Source organism: Bombina bombina, chromosome 6, assembly GCF_027579735.1.
Source record: "Bombina bombina isolate aBomBom1 chromosome 6, aBomBom1.pri, whole genome shotgun sequence".
NCBI classification, from domain to species: Eukaryota; Metazoa; Chordata; class Amphibia; order Anura; family Bombinatoridae; genus Bombina; species Bombina bombina.
In genome coordinates this window covers 105,231,101-105,243,582 of record NC_069504.1, presented here as the reverse complement: position 1 = coordinate 105,243,582, position 12,482 = coordinate 105,231,101, and the positions used below count along the sequence as shown (strand labels likewise).

Here is a 12,482-nt window from a genome sequence, read left to right as displayed (position 1 = left end):
GTTTTATAGAAAAAACGTTTTTTCTCTGAGGGTGATAAATCTTTATTTGGGGCCTAGTTTTCCACATGGCTAGTTAGATTACTCCTAGGAGTACTTTTTTAAGGCCCTCTGACATTGAGTGCATGGTGGGAGGGGCCTATTTTCGCGCTCTAAATGCGCAGTTGATTTTCAGACTGAGACATCCAGCTTCCCTAAAGGAGTCCTCTGGCATCTAGGACCACTATAGAGGGTTTTGTTCCTGCAAAAATCGTGGCAGTGTGTTTGACTGTTTGATAACAGTTTTAACGTTTTTCTAATCCGTTTTTGGGCCTAAGGGGTTAATCATCCATTTGCAAGTGGGTGCAATGCTGCTTTAGTCCCTTATACACACTGTAAAAATTTTGTAGAGTTAACTACTTTTTAACACTGTTTTGCAGTTTATTTGGTAGTTTTTTTCTCTTAAAGGCACAGTACCGTTTTTATATAATTGCTTTTTCACATTTATTAAAGTGTTTTCCAAGCTTGCTGGTCTCATTACTAGTCTGTTAAACATGTCTGACATAGAGGAAACTCCTTGTTCATTATGTTTAGAAGCTATTGTGGAACCCCCTCTTAGAATGTGTACCAAATGCACTGACCTTTCTATAAGTTATAAAGACCATATTATGGCTTTTAAAGATTTATCACCAGAGGTTTCTCAGACTGACAAAAGGGAGGTTATGCCATCTAGCTCTCCCCACGTGTCAGAACCTATAACTCCCGCTCAAGTGACGCCAAGTACATCTAGCGCGTCCAATGCGTTTACCTTACAAGACATGGCGGCAGTTATGAATCATACCCTCACAGAGGTATTGTCCAAACTGCCAGAGTTACAAGGAAAGTGAGACAGCTCTGGGGCTAGAACAAATACAGAGCTCTCTGACGCTTTAGTAGCTATGTCTGATATACCCTCACAATGTGCAGAAGCCGAAGCAGTAGAGCTTCTATCTGTGGGTGACATTTCTGATTCAGGGAAGGCATTACTTCATTCTGACTCTGAAATGACAGCGTTTAAATTTAAGCTTGAACACCTCCGCTTGTTGCTCAGGGAGGTTTTAGCGACTCTGGATGACTGTGACACCATTGTAGTTCCAGAGAAATTGTGTAAAATGGACAAATACTTTGCAGTGCCTGTTTACACTGACGTTTTTCCAATCCCTAAGAGGTTTTCAGAAATTATTACTAAGGAATGGGATAGACCAGGTGTACCGTTCTCTCCTTCTCCTGCTTTTAAAAAGATGTTTCCTATAGATGCTGCAACACGGGACTCGTGGCAGACGGTCCCTAAGGTGGAGGGAGCAGTCTCTACTCTAGCTAAGCGTACAACTATCCCTGTCGAGGACAGTTGTGTTTTCCTAGATCCAATGGATAAAAAATTAGAGGGTTTCTTTAAGAAAATCTTTATACATCAAGGTTTTATTCTCCAGCCTCTTGCATTCATTGCCCCGTCACTGCTGCAGCGGCTTTCTGGTTCGAGTCTCTTGAGGAGGCTCTACAGGTAGAGACCCCGTTGGATGATATCCTAGACAGGCTTAAAGCTCTTAAGTTAGCCAATTCTTTTATTTCTGACGCCGTTTTTCATTTAACCAAGCTAACGGCTAAGAATTCAGGTTTTGCCATTCAGGCGCGTAGGGCGCTATGGCTTAAATCCTGGTCAGCTGATGTTACTTCAAAGTCTAAACTTCTCAACATCCCCTTCAAAGGGCAGACCCTATTCGGGCCTGGACTGAAGGAGATCATTTCTGATATTACTGGAGGAAAAGGCCACGCCCTTCCCCAGGATAAGTCCAACAAATTAAGGACCAAACAGACTAATTTTCGTTCCTTTCGAAACTTCAAGAGTGGTGCAGCTTCCTCTTCCTCTACTATAAAACAAGAGGGACATTTTGCCCAGTCCTAGCCAGTCTGGAGACCTAACCAGGCTTGGAACAAGGGGAAGCAGGCCAGAAAAACCTGCTGCTGCCTCTAAGACAGCATGAAGGAGTAGCCCCCGATCCGGGACCGGATTCAGTGGGGGGCAGACTTTCTCTCTTCGCCCAGGCTTGGGCAAGAGACGTCCAGGATCCCTGGGCTCTGGAGATTGTTTCCCAGGGATATCTTCTGGATATCAAAGCTTCATCTCCAAAAGGGAGATTTCATCTCTCACAATTATCTGCAAACCAGATAAAGAGAGAGGCATTCTTATGTTGCGTTCAAGACCTACTGGTTATGGGAGTGATCCACCCAGTTCCAAAGGAGGAACAGGGGCAGGGCTTCTATTCAAATCTGTTTATAGTTCCAAAAAAGAGGGAACTTTCAGACCAATTTTGGATCTCAAGATCCTAAACAAATTTCTCAGGGTCCCATCCTTCAAGATGGAGACTATTCGAACCATCCTACCTATGATCCAGGAGGCTCAATATATGACTACCGTGGACTTAAAGGATGCTTATCTACACATTCCGATACACAGAGATCATCATCAGTTTCTCAGGTTCGCCTTCCTAGACAAGCATTACCAGTTTGTGGCTCTTCCATTCGGGTTAGCCACGGCACCAAGAATCTTTACAAAGGTTCTAGGGTCCCTTCTGGCGATTCTAAGGCCGCGGGGCATAGAAGTGGCCCCTTACCTAGATGACATTCTGATACAGGCGTCGACTTTTCAAATCGCCAGGTCCCATACGGACATTGTTCTGGCATTCCTGAGGTCTCACGGGTGGAAGGTGAACGAAGGAAAGAGTTCTCTCTCCCCTCTCACAAGAGTTTCCTTCCTAGGAACCCTGATAGATTCAGAGGTCAGGTTGTCAAAGCTTCTAACTTACTGCTGTGCTCTTTATTCCACTTCTCGTCCGTCAGTGGCTCAGTGTATGGAAGTAATCGGCTTAATGGTAGCGGCAATGGACATAGTTCCGTTTGCCCGCCTACATCTCAGACCACTGCAACTTTGCATGCTCAATCAGTGGAATGGGGATTACACAGATTTGTCCCCTCTACTAAATCTGGATCAAGAGACCAGGGATTCTCTTCTCTGGTGGCTATCTCGGGTCCATCTGTCCAGAGGAATGAGTTTCCGCAGGCCAGAATGGACTATAGTAACGACAGATGCCAGCCTTCTGGGCTGGGGTGCAGTCTGGAACTCCCTGAAGGCTCAGGGTTCGTGGACTCAGGAGGAGGCCCTCCTTCCGATAAACATTCTGGAACTAAGAGCGATATTCAATGCTCTTCAGGCTTGGCCTCAGCTAGCTGCGGTCAGGTTCATCAGATTTCAGTCGGACAACATCACGACTGTAGCCTATATCAACCATCAGGGGGGAACAAGGAGCCTCCTGGCAATGTTGGAGGTTTCAAAGATAATTATATGGGCAGAGGTTCACTCTTGCCATCTCTCAGCTATCCATATCCCAGGAGTAGAGAACTGGGAGGCGGATTTTCTAAGTCGGCAGACTTTTCATCCGGGGGAGTGGGAGCTCCATCCGGAGGTATTTGCCCAGTTGATTCAACTATGGGGCAAACCAGAACTGGATCTCATGGCGTCTCGTCGGAACGCCAAGCTTCCTCGTTACGGGTCCAGGTCCAGGGATCCCAAGGCAGCGCTGATAGATGCTCTAGCAGCGCCCTGGTCCTTCAGCCTGGCTTATGTGTTTCCACCGTTTCCTCTGCTCCCTCGTCTGATTGCCAAGATCAAGCAGGAGAGAGCTTTGGTGATCTTGATAGCTCCTGCGTGGCCACGCAGGACTTGGTAAGCAGATCTGGTGGACATGTCATCCTTTCCACCATGGACCCTGCCGCTAAGGCAGGACCTTCTACTTCAAGGTCCCTTCAAACATCCAAATCTAATTTCTCTGCGTCTGACTGCTTGGAGATTCAACACTTGATTCTATCAAAGCGTGTTTTTTCCGAGTCGGTCATTGATAACTTAATTCAGGCTCGAAAGCCTGTCACCAGGAAAATCTATCATAAGATATGGTGTAAATATCTTCATTGATGTGAATCCAAGGGTTACTCATAGAGTAAAGTCAGGATTCCTAGGATATTCTCCTTTCTCCAAGAGTGATTGGAGAAGGGATTGTCACCTAGTTCCTTAAAGGGACAGATTTCTGCTCTGTCTATTCTTTTGCACAAACGTCTGGCTGAGGTTCCAGACGTTCAGGCGTTTTGTCAGGCTTTGGTTAGAATCAAGCCTGTGTTTAATCCTGTTGCTCCGCCATGGAGTTTGAATTTAGTTCTTAAAGTTCTTCAAGGGGTTCCGTTTGAACCTTTGCATTCCATAGATATTAAACTTTTATCTTGGAAAGTTCTATTTTTAGTAGCTATCTCCTCGGCTCGAAGAGTTTCGGAGTTATCTGCTTTACAGTGTGATTCCCCTTATCTAATTTTCCATGCAGATATGGTATTTTTACGTACCAAACCTGGGTTTCTTCCTAAGGTGGTATCTAATAAGAATATCAATCAGGAGATCGTTGTTCCTTCATTATGTTCTAATCCTTCCTCTAAGAAGGAACGTCTATTACACAATCTTGATGTAGTTCGTGCTTTAAAGTTTTATTTACAAGCTACGAAGGATTTTCGTCAAACATCTGCTTTGTTTGTTGTCTACTCTGGACAGAGGAGAGGCCAAAAGACTTTGGCAACTTCTCTTTCTTTTTGGCTGAGCAGCTTAATCCGCTTAGCTTATGAGACTGCTGGCCAGCAGCCTCCTGAAAGAATTACAGCTCATTCCACTAGAGCGGTGGCTTCCACATGGGCTTTTAAAAATTAGGCCTCTGTTGAACAGATTTGTAGGGCGGCGACTTGGTCTTCGCTTCATACTTTTTCTAAATTCTACAAATTTGATACTTTTGCTTCCTCGGAGGCTATTTTTGGGAGAAAGGTCTTACAGGCAGTGGTGCTTTCCGTTTAAGTGCTTGCCTTGTCCCTCCCTTCATCCGTGTCCTAAAGCTTTGGTATTGGTATCCCACAAGTAATGGATGAACCCGTGGACTGGATACACCTTTACAAGAGAAAACAAAATTTATGCTTGCCTGATAAATTTATTTCTCTTGTGGTGTATCCAGTCCACAGCCCGCCCTGTCATTTTAAGGCAAGTGTGTGGCTAAAGTGAAGACCACCATGTGTGAGAGCAGAAATGGAAGCAGTGTTCAGAGGAAGATAGCCAGGTTTCAGTAATTGCTAAAAGGTTGGAAGGGTTAGAAACAAACAGGTCGTGAACAGTTGTAAGTTTGTTACAGACAGAGCAAGCATTCCAGAGGGCACAAGAAAAGAGAGGGGATAAGCGCTGTGTGTTAATGGAAATGAGATTGTTAGTATTGCGTGACCTAGAGCTTTTGTTCCCAATTATCCATTTTCCTACTTGATTGTATTAAATTGTTTACAAATAGCTCCTTCACCTTCATTTTGTCATTTGAAATAGCAGATTTTGCCTTTTGTATCCCACCTTTACTAAACATTTCTGAACATTTCAGGTTAAAAAAAATGTTAACAAGAAGGTATAGGTAAAAAAGTTGGAAAGAAGTACTAAAATGATAATTTGTCATTATTATCTCTAAGGCCATGATATTCAAAACCTTGTCAGACCCACAAGAAATTGCTTTTTTGTCCTTGCCAGTCTGTCAGTCTGTGGGTCTGGTGATGTATTCCCAAAAAAGTGGGCTGAACCTTTTTTTTCCAACTAGTGTCTCTTATAGGAAACAATAGGTATCGAAGCTTCAGCTAAAGTCTACCCACATCGCCGCTTAGCTGTGATCTTGGTGTGTGTGTGTGGGGGGGGGGGGTCTGTCTTCAAAGTGTGTAGTAGCATTTCAAATTATGTTGATGTAAATTCAGTTTCACTGTATATTCACTAGGTTTCACACACTGTAAATTCTCGCCACTGAAAAGCTGGCGAGACTGATATGACTGAAATGGTGTATTTAAGATCGAGGGCACTGTAACAAATGTGTTCTATATAAATAACAAGTTTTGCTACAGAGCGGTCGCCATATTATAAGTATAACACGGTCAGAACTGTGAGATCATATATCGGCAATACATAAATAAACACACAAGTCACGGCTACTTTCTTTTGTGAAATATTAATATCACAAACATGTAATCTTAAAAACAAAATATGTAAATGCAAAATACACAATTCTATCATAATACCCACGATCCCCAGCACCTATAGGTGGTATTGATATCCTAGTTTTACTATTGTATTGTAACAAAAGGGGTTGAGTTTCTGTCCAATCGCACACAAGCAGGGTCTGTCAATCATCCCAATTAGATGCTGATACAGACGTTTGAAATCCGCCACAGTTTAAGTAGCAGTAGTCTTAAGCCTGAAACTGATAAATAGAGCCCTTTGTATCATTCTGGGTAAATGTAAAATATTCCTGTTGGTTATCAAGATCGTGTAATCGGTTTACTGGTCTTATTTAGTTAATAAATGTATAATGTTTAACCACTCTATATATTGAGAAATATTTGGGTATTTTGAGGGTAATGTGTTTTCTTTTAACCTGCTGCAGGTAATCAAGGAGTATAAAGAGGTCGGTGTGGAAATCCTCCTGTCAGGCTGTAATGGTAAGTACTCATGTTTTTGTTTCCACACTAACTCCTATCCTAATCAGCCACTGAGAAATATAACTTATTGCCCATTTGTGTCCAAACATGTACTTCCTTTTAGATTAAAAATCTAAATTCAACATATTTTTGTGGCAAAAACATTGTATTGTTATCCATTAAGCTAACCTGTGTGTATCGCAAAAAACTGTGAAGGGAAAATGAATTAAATTAAAGAGTCATTAAACTGTAAGCAAATGCTAGATATAGGGATATATTCAAAGCAAAGATTAGCCTGAAAATAGGTGGATATATTTTTCAAATTATATTATAATGTTCAAATATAAAAAGAAATGTGAAGGTTTAGTTGGGATGCCACCATGTTGAAACCTAGGTTTCTCTTATCTCTTCTACTGAGGACACTTAGGCACAGCTATTAGACACACTAAGGTACACAAACAATGGCTGTGTTTAAGAAAGCAATGTTGAAAATACTTTCAAATCTGTGATATAGTTACTTCATCAGCTAATTTATAACTGCTAATTGGCCTCAGTGGGGACTATTAGAGGGGAAAAGAAAAAGGGTTTCAAATCTAGGAAAACTAAGTAACAACATTGTGGTGCTTATAATGTCATAGAACTGGGGAATTGAAAAGTTAAATTAAATTTAAAGGAATAGTCTAGTTAAAATTAAACTATCATGATTCAGATAGAGCATGCAATTTTAAGCAACTTTCTAATTTACTCCTATTAGCAATTTTTCTTCGCTCTCTTGGTATCTTTATTTGAAAAAGCAAGAATGGTAAGCTTAGGAGCCGTCCCATTTTGGGTTCAGAACCTGGCTAGCACTTTCTGATTGGTGTCTAAATGTAGCCACCAACCCAGGTTCTGAACCAAAAATGGGACGGCTCCTATGCTTACATTCAAATAAAGATACCAAGAGAACAAAGGAAAATTGATAATAGGAGTAAATTAGAAAGTTGCTTAAAATTGCATGCACTATCTCAGCGGTCGCCAACCGGTGGCCCATGTGAAGATGTTGGTGGTCCTTGACAACATTAAGCAGGAATTAATCTCCTCTGATGGTGTCACCCCAATCACGCTGCAGTTCCCTACAGTGCCTGGCTGGACATCATTAAAAACCAAAGGAGGAGGAGTTAAATTACAATCTCCCTACGCACGTTTCGTAGTACTGTGCAACTTTCGTAGCTAGATTGTATTTTTAACTCCTCCTTCCCGGCGCGCTGCTCAGAGAAAGATGCTTCCATTCTAAAGTCAGCAGAGGTTGGCATAGTGGAATTGAAGTATATAAAAAAAGAAAATCTTAAAAAAAAAAAAAAAGTTCTCTTATATTTAATTTATTTTCTTCCCTTTACATGTCTGTAGTAGTTTTTCCTAATTCCTTCAGATGGACTTGCACACTCTTTGTCTTCCTCCCCTCCATCTTCTTTTTTTTATTATTAAATATTAATTATTTTTCATTCTAATAATTTTCCCGCGCACAAAGCCATTCCACCTGAATTCCAGTAATTGCCGTCCAGCAGATCAGCCATATCCCACCAGTAATATAGTAATTGTCAGCAACATCAGTCGTGGTTAACTCACATCCATATTGAGAGCTTTCTGATATAAACTTAATTTATGACTCCAATGTCTGTCCATGATCATAAGTAGTTTTGAATAATTCCTAACTGGGGAGGTAACTTTGAAGTCTTGTTTCTTGTGGTCCTTTTAAACAATTCTTTTTTTCCCACTTTCTACCTTTCTGTTTCCAGCTCAAAAGTTGGCACTCACCCTTCACCTGTCATTTGGAAGTATTCTCTCAGTTCTTTCATTCAATTAGTTAATTCTTAAAAAAGAATTCTTAAAAATGTGTAAATATTTACATAATTTGGGCTGGGCGATATGGGGGAATTGCGATTTTCTTATAAATTACTATAACACCTTAATTTTGCACACGTGACGGGTCTTTTCCTCTGAGCAGTCAGCGTTCCTGGGATGGTTCCGGGGAGGAGCATAGACTGGGAAGGAGGTGTCTCTACCAGGTGATTGGTGGACTGGTGTTACTGTAGCATGAGAGTGGCCCATCGGAATTTAGCACCGACATGACACCGGCTTTTTCATTACAGGCGGTGCTATGGGATCATGATACTTCCTGTTCTGTCACTACAGTTCCTGTGAGCCCCACGTCTTCACATCTGAGGGAAAATATTAACTTGTTCTAATGTTTAAAATGCACTCAGGTCCCTGGGAGGCAGCTTAGAAAATACTATTTCAAATTAAAACACAGTGCATAACAAAGTGGTACTTTATTAGCGTTTTAGCCTCTCAGCTGCCTCCCAGGGACCTCAGTGCATTTTAAACATTAGAACAAGTTAATATTTTCCCTCAGATGTGAAGACGTGGGGCTCACAGGAACTGTAGTGACAGAACAGGAAGTATCATGATCCCACAACACCGCCTGTAATGAAAAAGCCGGTGTCGGTCCTAAATTCCGATGGGCCACTCTAATGCCACAGTAACACCAGTCCACCAATCACCTGCTAGAGTCACCTCCTTCCCAGTCTATGTCCCGCCCCTCCTCCCCGGGACCATCCCAGGAACGCTGACTGCTCAGAGGGAGAGATACGTCACGTGTGCGCTCAGGATCTTCTCTTCATTCACGCTAAGCCTGTTCACATGGGGCAAGTGATGTCACTTCTGGGCGTGGCTAAAAATGATATACTCTCGCGATTTTTAAACTGATGCGATTAAAATCACGGTTTAAAACCGCAACTGCGATTATTAGTGCAGCCCTATACATAGTGTAAACTTAGCTATGGTTATACTAGTTATGTACAGTATGTGTGTGTATATATATAGATATATATATCCTATAATATAAAAGGTCAAGTGTGTTTGTCCGAAGCTGTCATGTGCAGTAGAGACAGCACAGGACAAACACACCTGGCCTTACCTGACATGCTGTTTGCGGAAAAGTGGACGGGCAGGCACGCACGCGCGAGAGGGGAGAGAAATAGAAAGAGAGGGGGAGAAACAAAAAGATATAGGAAAGAGCTAAAGAGAGGGGAAAGTGCAGAAGAGAGGGGAAAGTGCAGAAGAGAGGGGGGAGAGAGGGCAAAATAGAGGGAAGAGAGAAAAAATAGAGAGGGGGAGAGGGAGCAATAGAGAGGGGGAGAGGGAGCAATAGAGAGGGGGAGAGGGAGCAATAGAGAGGGGGAGAGAGAGCAATAGAGAGGGGGAGAGAGCAAAAGAGAGGGGAGGGGAGAGAGACAGAGCAAAAGAGAGGGATGGAGAGAGAGAGAGCAAAAAATGAGAGACAGAGCAAAAGAGAGGGGGGGAGAGAGCGCGCAAAAGAGAGAGAGAATGCAAAAGAGAGGGGGGAGAGCGTAAAAGAGAGGGGGAGAGAGAGCGCAAGAGAGGTGTGGAGCGAGAGAGAGCGCTAAAGAGAGGGGGAGAGAGCGCAAAAGAGGTGGAGCGAGAGAGCGCAAAAGAGATGGGGGAGAGAGCACAAAAGAGAGGGGGGAGAGAGCGCAAAAGAGAGGGGAGAGAGAGCGCAAAAGAGAGGTGGAGAGAGCACAAAAGAGAGGCGAGAGAGAGCGCAAAAGAGAGGGGAGCGAGCACAAAAGAGAGGGGGAGAGAGCAAGAGGTGGGACCGCTGTACTGCAAAAAATGGCCTGTGTGAACGGGCTTTAGGACTAGTGTGTATGTATATATATATATATATATATACACACACACACTATAGAGGTTTGTACCTTTTAAAAAACATTCATGTAGTGGTCCACGGGATTCAAAATTGTGAGTTTAGTGGTCCCTGAGATTCGAAAGGTTGGCGACCTCTGCTCTATCTGAATCATGAAAAATCATGAAGGTTTATTTTTGACTAGACTATTCCTTTAAAGAGGAGAAAATAAATAGTGAAGTGTATTGCACATTTTTACCACATAATTAAACATTGTTACAATCTTAAAGTGTTTTTAATTGATCTTTAAATTGACCAATCGGATAACGGTATATACTATAAGCTCTACTAACATTAGTCTGGTAGGGAAGTCAAGTCGCATGTGAGTGATTCTTATGTACGCCAAAAATGAGGTCATGGTTGTAAAATAATGTTTGTCGTTTAATCCATTGGTTTGTACTTGTTCCACAGGTATTGTTATGAAAGATCTAACCAAGTTGAATTTCTTTGAGAAAAACATCAAAAGAGACATAATATTTCACAGTATCCATGATGCGATAATCCACTGCAAGTTTAAAGCGTCCTCGTTGGCACTCGCTTCTTCAGAAGAACAGATTCTCAGCTCCGATACGCAGAGCCAAATTTGAATTATTTTTACATATATGAAAATGCAATATTATTGCCGATGTTCCTAATACATAAACACATTTTCCTAATCAGGTTGAGGGCAAAAATGCTGTTACTTTTTCATAATGAAGAGGAAAATGTAAGTGTTATAGGAATTTTTAATGCTGGGCATTTTGTTGTCTTATTCAGATTGCTGAATAAGCAAATACATGAGATTTTATTTATCATGGCAAAACTGATGCCAATGTTGGTAGCAAATAAAAAAATTGCTGATAGATACAAAAATATTTATAGTATAGTTATGAATCCCCGGATATGGTATTCTTTGCTTTATAGTGGGTTTTTGGGAAGGGAAGATTAAATAATATGTTACAAGTTGTTAAAGACACCTACCTCCTGCACCACACCGGTGAGGGACTTCTGCTGCTTTATACAATATTAGTAGAAATATTTACAGATGATTTTAGAATGTGCCCAAATGTTTGTAAACATAAAGCGGAAAATGCTTTATGTCAAAAATGTCATACATATTGGTATTGTATGGATTTTGGCAGTTACAATAGCTGGGCTTTTATTCACATGAACAGAATCAAATTTATTTTTATAGTTCAGGCAGGTGGGGAAAATAAACAGTGCATCTGGTAACTGCAAAATATATTTTAAAGGGACATGACGTCAAAATTAAAATTTCATAATTTAGGTAGAGCGTACAATAAAGAAAAATCATAGCAGTTTACTTTTGTTTTCACATTTCCCTTAATATCCTTTGTTTAAAATCTTACTTCTTTCCATGAGGGCATATTAAAGTAGGATAATGAGCGTACACGTGACTTATACACTATAGGTATAGTGTTACAAGTACTCGTGACACGTCCACACTCCTGAGCATCATTATGCTGTTATGGAAAGGATTTATGAATTAATAACAAAGAATAAAAGGCAAATTTGATGATATAAATAAATGCTATGCTCCAATTAAATCACAATGGAAGTTTAATTTTGACGTTCATGTCCGTTTAAACTGCAGCTACATATAAAGCAAGTAATCTGATCTCTCTAATTAGAGGTAAAGGAAGGACAGAACATTCAAGCTGTAAAATGTTACAAAAACAGCCTTAATGCCGTTCTACTGTGATCCCTTAACTTTGTTTTTGTATTGTTTTGTTGAAAATGAATGACGTGTGTGACTCTTACATTCATGTGATGATGTGGGGAGTATAACAGATTTTTACATTTCATGAGCTGTTTGTACATTATAGTCTGTTACACCTGCCAAGGAGTAAGATTTAGAAGCACTTTTTGTGTATCCCTCTATGACTAAAGCTGTGCTTGACTGTGATTTAGTCTTGTTATTCTTGCGAACAAGATGAAACATTTTTTGGTACTAAGAAAATATTAAAATCTCTATTTCTTAAAAATTGTCATGATACATTTTGATTGGTGGGTACATTGGCTCTTTGAGTAAGAAGAAACTTCCTAGAAGTCAAGAAAGTGTGTTTTGTTTTTTTAAATGTAAACCTTATCTTCATGCAAACTTAACTTCTATTTTAACCTATTTGGAGTTTGGTAGTTTTGGTTGTTGCTCTGTTTCAGTTTAAAGTGTTTTTTTTTTTTTGTACAGATGCAGAAAAAA

At 41.0% G+C, this 12,482-nt stretch overlaps 1 protein-coding gene across 1 annotated transcript in view; it reads left to right on the top strand.

Moving 5' to 3' along the window:
- The window catches only part of SLC26A5 (solute carrier family 26 member 5), a 328,189-nt gene extending 315,922 nt beyond the window's left edge, over nucleotides 1-12,267 (top strand). Inside the window, exons 18-19 of the mRNA XM_053716543.1 lie at nucleotides 6,504-6,558; nucleotides 10,694-12,267. Of these exons, the coding sequence (XP_053572518.1) occupies nucleotides 6,504-6,558; nucleotides 10,694-10,869 (231 nt within the window). The 3' untranslated portion in view covers nucleotides 10,870-12,267. The remainder of the gene's footprint in view (nucleotides 1-6,503; nucleotides 6,559-10,693) is intronic.
- The last annotated feature ends 215 nt before the right edge of the window (nucleotides 12,268-12,482 follow it).